Below are 13,994 nucleotides of genomic sequence, written 5' to 3'. Positions count from 1 at the left end.
AGACTCTGTCGAAGATTCCCAACGTTGGTACAGCCTGAGTCAACGCTGTCTAATGCAAACAAACTTTATCTGTGCTCTCTTTGATTGAAAGTATCTCCATAGTGAGGTTAACTCCTAATGTTTATTCAGTAAACTACAGTTAAAATCCTTTTAACCAATCTCTTGGGGCCTCAAAAGTTCTACATCATACAGGTCACTCTGTTGTAAAGTTCGTGTGAACGTTCAGGAAAAGAAAAGGTTTATTTAACATGAATTCGAAAAATACTTGATGAAAGAAGTCACTAATATTTATCTGCACTCTTCATCCCACGGAATGTGCACCAGCAGTTGACTTGCGAAAATATTGCGCATTGAAACCTAGAAGCTACCCAAGGTACAGCTGCAGAGCATTGAATGTCCCACTTTCCAGTGTGGGGGTGTTGGTTTCTGTGGCTAGTTCGACGGCTGCTGCTGATCGGGAGTGCGAAGATGAAGGTTGTTGTGCCTATATTTGCTGTTTTTGCCGGCAGGCCATGCCTGTGCCCCTCCTCAAAAGCTTATCCTTCTCTCTCAGCATTTTTTCGTTTTCATTTTTGTGTTCAGTGGTGGTGATGGTGGTTCAGGGGTTATTTATGACCGAGTAGGGACCCTGCTGCATGGTCTCTGTTCTGGTGTTGTCTGATTTATGCACACAGAAGTTGAGTGGCATCATTACTGTGTGCGTTCATTGCAAAGCAACAAATCAATCATCAGGGACACCTAAATCCCTTCATTGTACCGGCAAGTTCATTGTAGTTGTCTTTGCTGCATAGGTGTTCACAATACTACTGAAGGGTAAACATTTACTCGGGACGTGATGAATCCTTCTTTATACAGGTCATTTTATTGTAGAGGCACTCGACTGTATCCACATGTTTCAGTTAGAATGAATCAATCTGCATACTGTTGAGCATCTGTGCAGTGACATGTCTTGCTTATGAGCAGAGCCACCATGGTCGAGGTCTTAGTGGCATAAAGCTTTTAATAAAGCTATAAATGGCTCTGGGCTTAAGGCATATGTGCATTTGTATGTAAGTTTGCCATTTCGAAGGTTGATTGCAGACACAGTCGTTTCGAAAAGACTTTGAAAGATGCCAGTACACAACTTAGAAGGTGTAAATGTATGAACAAACCCCTTTGCAGAATTTTGTCTGTGAGTATTGTGCTCGAGGCCACATCTCTCAAGGTCTGATGCTGAACATGCATTACTGAGGTAAAAGGGGTGCTGCCACACATTTTCAAAGTTGCAACAACTCTACCACGTGCTTCTCACATGTGAAAGGATCATACTTATCAAGCTTGGGAAACATTTATAAGGCATCCTACTTGGTTGGTTAAGTTACTTGTCTTGAAATGCTGGACTTGGAATTATCAGCGCTGTTGCGAGACAGTGAAATTTGCCGACATAGTGTAACAATGAGGCTAGGTATTATTGCTGCACGTTAGGAATCTTTAGGAAGTACTTGCATGTGGCAACTGCATCAATCACAGGAACAGAGTGAGCCAGTATGCCATCGCATCAACTCCGTGTGTTCGTAAACCAAAACTGGCTCATAGAAACAAGTATCGTAGTAAATTATTTATAGTGCACTGGCACTTACCAGTATTGCTTCTGAGGTTAAGAGTGCTTGGACCTTCGTTTTAACACAAGAAAATGACAAGTCGGAAATGTCATGTTGGCACCTCTTTAACGGCATTAAAAGTGATGCACACTCGTCTAACTGACTTATGAGGATAAGATCATGCCATATAGCATTATGCACAGTTTGGAGAGATACTTTGACTGTATGCATGATATATACTGTCAAAATATACTGCATCAAATATTTCCAATTGTGGGCTGTCTAGGTTGTAGTGGAAAGGTCATCTTGTTACTAGGAACTTATTTGTCCTTTCTATTTTCTCCACCACTTTGCACCACCAGCACCTTCAAGATTTAGCCCATGGACGACGATCCCGCTATGTCGACGACGTCTAACGACTTTGACCTAAACGACGCACTGGCCAAGAGCCATTTCTACACTGGCCTTATATTGGCAATCAGCTCAAGCATCTTTATCGGCACCAGCTTCATTGTAAAGAAGAAAGGTCTCTTACGCATCAACAGCAAGGGCCAGACGAGAGCAGGTATTCAGTGTTCGTGGAATTGGCCTGCAATTGCTTTTCTTGCATCAGTGTTTATTATGGCAGCAGTTCTTTTTCTGACTGGTCTTTTCTTCTGCAGGAGCTGGGGGCTATGGTTACCTCAAGGAATGGGTGTGGTGGGCCGGGCTCATCCTCAGTGAGTGCAATGCAAAATTAATCTGTTCCTTAGAATTTGCTTCACTTCTTCTACAGTGAATTGTTACACACTAAATGCACACGTTTCAAGTGCTCTGTACGTGTGTAACCAGTATCATTAAGTGTACTACCTCATTGCTCAGCCCAGTACACTTCCTGCAAAAGTACACAGGTTGGAAAGATGTTAGATTGCATGCATCTGCTAGAAGCAAAATTTTTAGCCATATTTTTTGCCCCTTTCAAGCTGCTTATGAGTAATTCAAGAAGGTATCACCTTCAGTCACAAATAATGATAAACTGTCAGTAAATCTGTTGAAGGTACATAATTCATTTTTTTTTTCTTTTTTGAGGCATTGCGCACTCCACTGAATTAAATTCGAGGCAGTAGAATAGCGTTTTGTACATTTTCTTATCGGTACACATGAGTACACAGCAACTGAATATTGACTTAGTACACAATCATTGATGTAAAAATTTTTATGAATATAGCTGACTAACCAGTTCAAAGCACGTGATCAAATTAGTCATTGGCTGTAAGCGTTATAGGAAGAAAAAAAAAACAATTCTTTCACCTTCACTAATGGACCTTCCAACACGTGCAACATTGTGTCAAACATTGTGATGCCTTTGCCAAAGTGGTCGTATGTAGCAATAGTCAGCATGCTGAACTGAAGTGAAGCCACATTAAGTAGGAAGGTGGTTTAGTTTACGTGTAGCACAATGTAAGAGGTTCTTCTGTTGCCACTTTTGGAGAGAACTGGCAAAAACAAGTCACATATGCAAGTGTATACCCTTTGACTGAAGAGGATCTTTTGGTGAATAGACATAAACAAAGTGGAGTAGCTACAGCACTATTATGCTATAGCACACAAAAAGCACTGTGCCTCTAGCTTTCCACTTTGTTTGAGAAGATTGGGTAGGTTGTACATAGCATTGCGCATAATTTCTCAGGATCAGGTAGTAAAACAGCTGTTACCATAGGCAAGTGTAAGATCTGGTTTATTTTTACTTTATCTTCTCATAGACCTTTCCCTTTATCTGCTCATAAACCATCTGTGTGTTATCTAAGTTGCACTATGCCTATCTTTCAGTGGCTGTTGGAGAAGCTGCAAACTTTGCAGCTTATGCTTTCGCACCAGCATCGCTTGTCACACCACTGGGTGCCCTCAGTGTCTTAGTCAGGTGAGGCTGCCGCGTTTGTTTCGGCAAACTTGCAGATTGAAAACTCACCGAGTAAAACTAGACATTGAAAGGTTACCGAATTCTTGTTTTGACGTAGAGCACATTCGGAAATTGTTTCCTTTTCCTGTTTATAAAATTCCTGATGAAAGTGTGGCCAGTTTGTTCAAGGACCGAGTGTTTTGTTTCAGTATGTAAACCAACTTACTTAGCCTACCAGTGTGGTTGTGTACAGCTCAAAGTAGTCACTTATGCAAATGCTAGAGGCAAGTATTGAGTCCAGCCTAAGCGAAAGATAAGTGCTCCAAAATGCCACTTTTCTAAGTGATGCATTTGCAAGTGAAGGGCTTAATCGTAGAGCAGGGTTGCCACTGCCAAAATAATAAACCAGCACTGAATGGCATCTTATGTCACATGTGCAATCGGGAAATAGCGATTGCCCACTGATCACCTCAGAGATGACTGGCACAGTTCAGGTCTTTTTGTGTACAGATTATATGTCTCTACTTGTTTTTCTGGGTGATGTGCCATCGTCAAGAAATGTGCTGTCTTCAGACACATTTCTTTTGCAATGACACTGTAATCCTCTGGCAAGGAACCAATACAGAACTTTTCAGGACTGTAATCTGTTACTCTGGCTGAACTTAATATTTACCTCTCTGACATCTGTAATAACTGCATGCAGATAGAAGATAACTTCACCGTATGCTTCTTGAGAGAGCAGCAAAGTAGGATTTACTGTGGGAACAAGGTATCCTTGTATGCAAGCAAAATATTCCACATACAGTTCTTGGTGCAGAAACATGTGAAACACTCTGGTCATAGGACTACTGAGTTAATGTTGAGGCTGCACTTAGCTAAGTTCCTTCTGTGCTTATATATTGGTCTTTTAGTATATAGTTGGGTGTGACATCTTACGGCAATAGGCTCTTATGGTGAGGGGGTCAAAGTGTGGAATAACAGCTGTGTCTGCTTGAGTGCAGTGCCATCCTGTCTTCCAAGTTCCTCAACGAACGACTGAACCTCATTGGGAAAGTTGCGTGCCTTCTCTGTGTGCTTGGCTCTACAGTGATCGTACTGCACAGCCCCAAAGAGGGCAACGTTGAGAGCATGGAAATGCTCGGCACCATGATTGTCGAACCTGGTGAGCCTTTGCTTTTTTTATCACTGGTTCACCACAAACTTCGTCTGAATTGACGAGACATCTTAGTCGGAAGCATTCTGACAACACCCCAGAGCCAGCCTGTTGGCACCACGTGGTGCAGTTGTGTCAACGTGTGATCGTGCAGACACGGGCTACACTGTGATTGTGCTGTGGTGCTGCCAAAAACCGAGTGCATTAAGTGGTCGACAAACTGAGAGAGGTGAGATGAGAAGGAGAAGCAAAATCAAGTTGATTGTGAACAGTTGCGGAACAAAGGATGAAAGAAGGGCTGATTTGGCTGCACATAGCCAGCTTTTGACACTGCAGTCCTGCTCTGGCGTTTGACTACTGCAGCAGGCTTGCTGGTTATGGGTATGATGAGTTGTGATGACACTACTAGTGCCTCCAGTCTTGGTCATGCAACCTGCAGCCTGATTGACACCCCCCTCCCCCCAATCCAAATCCATGTACCACTTGGTGCACATTTTGAACTGTTGTGTAAAAAAAAACAATCAGTTAGCCACGAAAATTATTTTCGGTGAAAGCAGTACAGTGTTAGAGTGAAAATAAGCCATAATGACTCCTACAATACAAATGATTATTTGTCGCTTTTTTGAAGAATTGAGTTTTGAAGAATTGAGGATTTGTACTGTAATAATGGACAGCTATTTAATGAAGCAAGAAAAGAAACAAAAAAAATCTGAGGACACCTAAGCACTGTGAATGTAAAAGCATGAATGTCCAATTGGACGCTGCTGAGTGGTCTTTCGAGTTATGAACTCCTTGTGGGTAAGCGAGCACGTTGAGACACTTGGAACGTTTTTATTTGGCCTTACCGAGGGGCAATTAGAACACAGGCGACAGCTTGCATGGACAAAGAACGCACGGAAAAGACAGGCTTCCGAGAGCGACAATGACATGGCATCGCAGCGATGCCCTCTCCCCTAGCGCTACTGCAGGTGTTCCCTTTCACCTGCTTCTATTGCATCAAGGCACACTCGTGACATGGCATCACAGCCAATGGGAATTTGCCTGCCATTTCGCTGCTACAGGTGACGGACACCAGCTTTTTCGCTCAGAGGGCCATTTGACGCTTTAGCATAAAAAATAAATGCAAGACACAAAATTTTCTTGTTAGGACTGTTAGGGGCCCCTATGAGTTCAAACTGTGATACAACACAAAGTTGCAAAGCTGAAATACCCTGCAAGAGGGGCACTTTTCAGGCAGTTGGTTCATGTCAACATGGTGTAAAAAAACAGTGTGGCGTTTGCATTACGCGTGTGCTTTCTGCACAGTATATTAGTGTTTCATTCTGCTGTTTTATCTATGCTGAAATGTCTTGCGTACATGAAGTATGGCGACCTGTGTCAGACTTATGCAGAAGCATTCCATTTTCAACATTTTCGTATCTCTGGGATAGCTTTATGCAATTTCCAAGTGAAGTGCAGATAAAAAGGGTTTTTTTTTTTTTTTTTGATGCCATATTACCTGTCCCTAAGTGTACTGGAATCCAGGTGCGATACTGATATGATGATGATAATGATGATGATTTTCTGGCATCTTCTTCGAAATGGGGCAGTGACAAATAGTCCCCTATCCTGCTCGAGTTAATCAGATATGCTATACATGCTTTTCATCCTAGCATTTTTGTGTACATGTACACCAGGTTGTATACATCTGCTCATATACACCAGGTTATCACACCAGCTGTGGTAATCGCTTATGTATTATTACTCTACTAGTGTGTACTCTACCACTTACCCTTTAGCTACTATCGGGAACATGTCATTGAGAATCGAAGCCAGTCCGCTCAGCATATGTCCACCTTGTGGTATATTGAGATTAGCACCAGCTTTGAGATATCCATTCACAAATTTGCAGCAAACAGCATTGTTGTTTTGCTTATTGCTTTATTAGAAGGTGTTCATTATGCTGTAGAGCAAAATTGCATGGAGAACCTTTGTGTGTTATGGCACATTTTGGGAACAAATACCTTGGAAACAGGCCTCGATACAGAGGGTACAGTGGAATCTCGTTTATACGATTTTGAATGATATGTTGTTTGAGATAATACGTTTCCTTTTCTTTTCCCAGCCAGGATCCCATAGGAGCAGTGTATATTTATACGGTTATTGTGAGCGTGTTATAACCTGAAATTGGACAATACGACTGCAGAAGGGGGCTTTCACTGGTATTTCTAAAACTCGTAACTTTATATTCCAGTGTACTAGCTTAAATAACATTCCAACGACCCACGAACAACGTGTTGAACCCCAGCCACGCTGGAAGAGAAACGCACCATGTTCGGCATCACACACCGACTGGTGGGGTGCCGCTGCTCATTAGAGTGAGGAAATGACAACTTCTTTTTTACCTTCTAGAAGAACTTTTTATGTATACTGAAAAGAAGAAAGTTCAGTACAAACTGACGAGCTATTTCGACGTTACTAAATAAAAGTGCACTGGCTACGTTTTGGGTGGTGTCGAGTGATGCTGCTCTGCATAATGTGTTATACGGAGCAGCATCATTTGACACCACACGAACCTACCTTTGCTTTTGAGTTCGTCAACGAGTTCGCCAATTTTCATACTTTTTGGAGCTTGCCTTGGATAATACGATTTTTGGATAGGTTACATTTTCCAGTTCCTATGAAGATCGTATCAACAAGATTCCACTGTAGTTTGCTTAAAGGTTCCTGCTAATGGACAGGTCCTTAGCACTGACTGGCTTCCATTTTATAACTGAAATGTTTCCTGAAGTAATTAACTGGCTACTTAATTTGTGAATTTATGTTAATTAAAAAGCTTAGAAGTGACTATTTATTTATTGAAACGTACAGGCCATTCAGCATTGTTTAAGGGGGATATACAAAAGGGAAGGCTAGCATGGTAACAAAGTAAACATAGATTCTCCTAGCAGTACAAGCTGTACATGTGCTCCCAGAAAGAAACAGGATTTGTTAATGATGCAGTCGAATCAGGAATATAATTCCATAGTGACATGGAGTGCGGGAGTTCAGATGAATTGAAAGCTTGAAATGTCCGAAAATGCGTGAAAAACTAACGTGATTATGCAAACATCTAGATGTGCGCAGTGGAGTGCTAAGTGGCAGGGGTGAAGGCCCATCGTATACACGTACTTGCGTAACAAGCCCAGAAGCGAGACTAAGTGGCGATTTTCTAAAGGCGGGAGAACATTTTCTTTTTTCATGTCAGACACACTGGATTGCCAGTTGTAGTTGTTGGAGATAAACCTTACAGCTCTGTTTTGTATTCATTCTAATTGTGTGATTAGATAGTTCTGGAGCAGTGCCCCTATTGGAGATGCAAATTCAAGTTGGGGGTGTACATAAGTTACGTAAGCTAATTTAGGGACATGAGCAGGCAATTTTTGCAGGTTCCAGTAGAGATAACCAAGTGAGCGAGATGCTTTAGCACAGATGGAAGTAGTATGGTCAGACCAGGAAAGGTTTGGTGTCAAATGAATGCAGAGGTATCTGTACAACAGTTTCATACACCGTCATGTTATTTCAAAAGTAAGAGAACCTGGAATTAGCATGTGTATGGCTGAAAGTAATCATTTTGCGTTTGGAGCAGTTGAGCATCATGAAAGATTTTTCACATTACCTAGAAATATTATTAAGGTCCTGCTGAAGAAGGCGATTATCATCAGATGATTTTATTTCATGGTATATTTTACAATCAGCTGCAAACAAATGCGCACAGGACGCTATATTAGTTGGTAAGTCATTCATATAAATAAAAAACAACGAAGGGCCGAGAACACTGCCTTGTGAAACACCCAAGAAACACCCAAGGTAACACAAGCAGATGACTAGGAGTAATTAACACTATTTACTTTATCGTGCAATTCTGATGCCTGGTGGTGCAAGGGACCTGCCGCTGAAGAACCCTCCCATGAACAAGTTAAATTTCACACCAAAGTTTAATAGTCTTAGTTGTGTGCTCTGATTGCAGCTAAATTGTCTCCTCACTTCTGTTGAAATGAGTGCTTCATTTTTTTTTTTTCTCCTTCCTTGCAACGCCGACATCCCCAGCATTCATAGTGTATGTGATCTTTGTGGTGACGGCGGCCAGCATCCTGATGGTGATCTATGCGCCAAAGTACGGCACCTCCAACGTGGTGATCTACGTGGCCATCTGCTCGGTCATCGGCTCCCTCTCAGTCATGGGTTGCAAAGGCCTGGGCCTGGCGCTACGCGAGACGTTTGCCGGCCACAATGAATTCACCTCCTGGGTCACTTGGGTCTGCCTCGTCGGCGTCGTAATCTGCATCTCGGTCCAGATGAACTATCTCAACAAGGTGAACTGGGCAACATATGATATTCTGGGCAAATCTGGGAAGAGCCTGTTTTGATTCCCAAAGTTATTCCTCTCTGTCTAGTTTCTGTGCTGCAATGTTGCAAATGTGGTTGCGAATCGCATCTTGATAGCTGCACATTCCTCAGACGCTACAGAGCCTGCGAGATTAGCAAAGCTTTTCACATGTACCAACATGGTGATTCATGTGTAAGCGTGCCCTCTGTATCCCTAAACTGTAGCGAATTATGCTACCTATCGAAAGTGTGACAGCCTATGGATAGCAGTAGCTTGTGATGAACTGGGGTTTTCATGTTTTCTGTGCATATTGCGTTTTATATATATTGCAGTTCATATGCAATAAAGAATGTCAGTGCTGTGTCTGCTGTCTCCCCTCATGCTCTGTTTTCTGCGCCATTTGATTCCCTTTGACATACATCAACCAGCCCAGTTCAGCACACTTCTGCTGCACTGCAAATTTGCACAGTGCAACACTGTGGGACAATGGCACAGTTCAGTCGAACCTTGATGTAGTGAACATGAATGTAGTGAATTAAACCTAAAATTTGGTCGGCCACGTTTTACTTCAGTGAGTATTTTACTGCTATAAGGAAACCGAAAATACAGGATTGAACATAGTGTATAGCGAAGCAGATTTTCTTTGCACTCGGCTGAAAGGGGCATGCAAGATAGCTGAAAGACCCTGGAACGCCCGTAAAACTAACTTTCATTCTTCTGTACATTAAATCATCAGAGACCAACAACAGTGTTGTAGTCACAGGCACGATCTATGATTAGTGGACAAGGCTCATCTCAGGCAAAAGCTCGGCTTGACTTGGTTTGTGGTGAATAAATGGGTAGTGAATGCTACGCATGCTTATGTTGAGGCAAAAGTTTTGAAATTGCATGGCTGCAATTGTACATTTCTTGGCACTGATCTTTGTTTGTTTCTTTATAGCAAGTACTATATGTAATGGACATAACTTTGCTCTGAATGTGACTTCAATGTATGGAGGATAAACTGTGCTGTTATTACTCCCCCATAGAACCAAAGCATTGAAAATGACAGGCTTAAAAAGGAGTAAACTTCGCTATCAACTATAAGGGGAAATTGAATTATTTAACATTGCAAGATAGAAAGGCAGCAATGTGACTTGGAAGTCTAGTGCCGGTCAATTACATCCTTATGAGGTTAAAAGAAAGCAGTGTAGTTAAGGCAAAGATAATGATGAATGGCCGGGCAAGAGAACAAAAGTTCAAGATTGCCAATCAGCCTCTAGAGTCTGTGAAGGAGCACATTTACCTAGGTCAATTAATTACAGGGAACCCTGATAATGAGAAGGACATTCATAGAAGAATAAAAATGGCTTGGATTGCATACAGCAAACATTGTCAGCTCCTGACTGGAAGCTTACCATTATCATTGAAAAGGAATGTGTACAATCGGTGCATTTTGCCAGTGCTGACATATGGGGCAAAGACTTGGAGTCTGACAAAGAAGCTTGAGAACAAGTTAAGGACCGCACAAAGAGCGATAGAACGAAGATTGCTTGGCATAACGTTAACAGACAGAAAGAGAGCAGTTTGGATCAGAGAGTAAACAGGTATAATTGATGTTCTAATTGACATTAAGAGAAAAAAATAGAGCTGGGCAGGTCATGTAATGCTCCAGTTAGATAACCATTGGACCATTAGGGTTACAGAATGGGTACCAAGAGAAGGAAAACGCAGTCGAGGGCGGCAGAACACTAGGTGGAGCGATGAAATTAGGAAATTCGCAGGCGCTTGTCGGAATCGGTTGGCGCAAGACAGGGCTAATTGGAGATCGCAGAGAGAGGCCTTCGTCCTGCAGTGGACATAATAGGCTGCTGCTGATGATGATGACATACTGCACAGAAAAGATGACCAGTGGTCATTTAAAATAACACAAAGGGTGCCGAGCAAAGGAAAGCTTAGTTGCGAGCAGCAGAGCCTTAGATGGAGTGGTGAGATTACAATATTTGCAGAATTGTGCAATCAGTTCGGTAGTCAGAGATATCTGAGAGTGGTCTTCATCTTGCAGTGATGACATTGGCTATTGAGAATGATCAGTCCAAGGGAAACATTGTATCTCCTCTTTTTACCACACATTGCAGTGTACTCTTAATAACTCAGTGAATATACTCTATATGAAATTCAGTTTTGTCATTGTTGCCTTCCTTTGTTTCACTGCATTTTCAACCCTAGGGGGCGTTACTCGAGGCGCTTGCTTTCTTCACAATACTCTGCCACATTGTGCCCCATTGCATAGCGCTGTTGTAAAGTAGCAAACATGTTAAACAAGTGAAGCAATTCTGGTACCTGGTCACTGCATATGATGTGTGGCTGTTAAAAGTTGTGCGGATTTCCTTCAATTTCTTCCTTACTGAACTGTTAGATGCTTGCCTTCACATTATATTTGTTGATTTAGTTCCACTGGGCAGTGGCATTACATGAGGACATGACAAATATTATAAGTTTGGCTGGATGACTTATGTTTTTTTTTAATAGCAGTCTTGTAGCAGGAAGCCTCAGGGATAAGGATGTTATTGGTAGTTAGGGCAGTTCACTTCTTGGTTGAGCAAAGAAAGAAAACTATTGCTGGAAATATAATGTTGTACTTGCAAGAGGTGGGCGCAGAGCATTTTGGATGGCTTTTGCATAAGATACAGTGTGCTTGTTACTTCCGAAAACTTACGAAATAGGTAGAGTCAGGCACATTTGTGGTAGGAAAACTAGAGTAGGAAGGTGAATTTGTTCTTTTAAAGCAGAAATGCTGATATTATATGAATAGTGTAGAATGAAAGCGGTTGCGCTGTTTTGAATGGATTCAAATTATGTTCCATTGTATTTCTGCAAGCGCAGTAATTTCTGAAGTGTGGCAATGATTACTGTAGGGCAGCCTACTTTTTGCTTTGGCATCATTCCAGCTGAGCTTACAGGCTTGGTGCTTAGTGCCTCAAGGGCTATTTAATTCTTCAATTTTCTCTTTACAATCTGTACTTCAATCTCTTTCAATGTCTACCATATTTCATTTTTTTATGCAGAGTAGACCTAACCACCTTTGAAATCTTGTTTTCAGGCACTAGATGTCTTCAATACCTCCGTTGTCACTCCCATCTACTATGTATTCTTTACAACGTTTGTGCTAATTGCATCGGCAATCTTGTTCAAGGAATGGGGAAACATGAGCGGCGAAGATGTGCTTGGTAAGTCTTGATAAACCATTGTAGCACATTTTTTTTTTCATGTCTAAATACTGTGGTATGATACATGACTCAATGTGGACATTCCTTATTTCATAGTTTTCTCTTTTCGGTTTTTAGTGGGCATGTCACTGCTCCGTGTTTTATGCACCTTTCAATAGCAATATGGCTTTCGTGTCTTTTAATGAAAGCTCTTCATTCTCTGACCTGCCACTCTGCTTGCCTTAAGAGACTTGCAACAAAATAGCGACAGATGATTGTCAATACCGACAATGCAAGTAGGCGTACAGTATTTGTGCCAATGTAATTGTTGCTGCTTTAGTAAGAGTGAACAGTTTCAACAAGCTCAGAGAAACTCAGAACTGCATACAATTTGTTCAGTCTTCTCGGCATGGTACACTCTTCGACAACTACGGACAGTTCAAAAGTGAGAGGCAGAGTTGATGCCGATCTAGACTAGTAGCTTTGGAGGCGTCGTTGGTAAACTTTTTTTGCACTGCGTAGTGACTCTCAGTGATTAGAGAGTGCTAACGTGATGATTTAGAGCGCTGTGTTCAGCTGCTAAAGCGTTTTTGTTCTGAGCACAATGACACAGGTTCAACATTTGACTGTATTTGTTAAAAAATAACATTCATTCATTTGTAAAGAGTTTAGCTTCTTGTTTCTTTTTCTGCGCATTGCTTTGCATTAAAAAAAAGAAAGCAGGCTTCAGATGCATACGCATTTGGACTGGTTGGTTCATGACTTGAGCAATACCATCCCAATATATCAGGGCACAAGTAAGAGACAGACAACAGCACTGAACAAACAACCAAATGTTTATTCTTTCTTGCAGCATATATATACATACCACTTTGCAAAAGAAAACCTGAAAACACGTGAAGGGAGGATGCGCAGATGTAAAAAGAAGGTAATCAATCTGACAAGAATGGAATTTCCTTAGGAAGGAGTGAAATGAAAGGAAAACTTACACAAGCAGTGCTACTCTTCTGGATGTGGAACGCTTCAGAGATTAATTGCATGTGCTCGTCATGATAGTTTGGTGTTATGGCACAGTCTTTTAAAAATGGGCTCACGGCCATATGTAATGCAACGCAATGACAGGTGATTATCTCTTCCTTGTTTACTGATCTTATGTAAGTGTTTGTGCGTGCAGTCATTCACAGTGGAATTGTTCTTTAGCACTGTTGTCTGTCCATAGCTTGTCCCGCTGTTTCTGCTCAAGTAAGAAAGGCTTCACTTCCGTGGTCCTCAAAAGATATTTGGCTTTTTTTAAATGTACACCAAAGAGAAAAATAATTTGAGCTGCATAAATTAATTACCCATTTCACCATACCGAAAATGGCCACATTTCGCTTGAAAGGGTCCTGAACCCCACCACTTGAGCTTGGTGAAAAAGCATAGTTTGCAGATAGCATATGCTGCTGTGAGCATCTCAGCCAAGCTTTGCTGTCGTACGCAGCAAGTGGAGCTTGCAAGCGCTTTCTTCTCAATGGGAGCCTACTTGCCTACTCATTCTCTTCTGGACACTTTATTTCGTAATAAAGTAGATCTCCATACGTGGCTGCTGTTGGCCAATACCCGATGTCAATCAAGAAGGGTGTTTGGATCACTGCACTTCTTACTGTTACTGTGGATATTTATTGACGAAGTTCAATAAGCAGGCTGAAGTAAGCAAAAATGTGCTTTCGAATTTCTATAATAACTGTGTACTTCCGCAAGAAGCTGACAACCATCTGCTCGTGTACGCTCGGCCGTGGCTGCCCGCGTAGGCATTAAACTTTGGTCACCCTGCTTATCGGTGTCATAGCCAGCGGGTCTCGCTAAT

The 13,994-nt window shown here is 41.8% G+C and overlaps 1 protein-coding gene across 5 annotated transcripts in view; it reads left to right on the top strand.

Moving 5' to 3' along the window:
• LOC126522790 (magnesium transporter NIPA2-like) overlaps positions 1-13,994 on the top strand; it is a 33,876-nt gene that overhangs the window by 1,139 nt on the left and 18,743 nt on the right. For all 5 annotated transcript variants that reach the window (XM_050171603.3, XM_050171598.3, XM_050171601.3 and 2 more), the window contains exons 2-7: positions 1,943-2,145; positions 2,243-2,299; positions 3,390-3,480; positions 4,461-4,621; positions 8,681-8,946; positions 12,043-12,169. In XM_050171603.3, the coding sequence (XP_050027560.1) occupies positions 1,962-2,145; positions 2,243-2,299; positions 3,390-3,480; positions 4,461-4,621; positions 8,681-8,946; positions 12,043-12,169 (886 nt within the window). In that variant the 5' untranslated portion in view covers positions 1,943-1,961. The remainder of the gene's footprint in view (positions 1-1,942; positions 2,146-2,242; positions 2,300-3,389; positions 3,481-4,460; positions 4,622-8,680; positions 8,947-12,042; positions 12,170-13,994) is intronic.

This window comes from Dermacentor andersoni, chromosome 6 (genome assembly GCF_023375885.2).
Source record: "Dermacentor andersoni chromosome 6, qqDerAnde1_hic_scaffold, whole genome shotgun sequence".
NCBI lineage: Eukaryota > Metazoa > Arthropoda > Arachnida > Ixodida > Ixodidae > Dermacentor > Dermacentor andersoni.
Note: the sequence above shows the minus strand (reverse complement) of the source record. Positions and strands in the feature narration are given on the sequence as shown.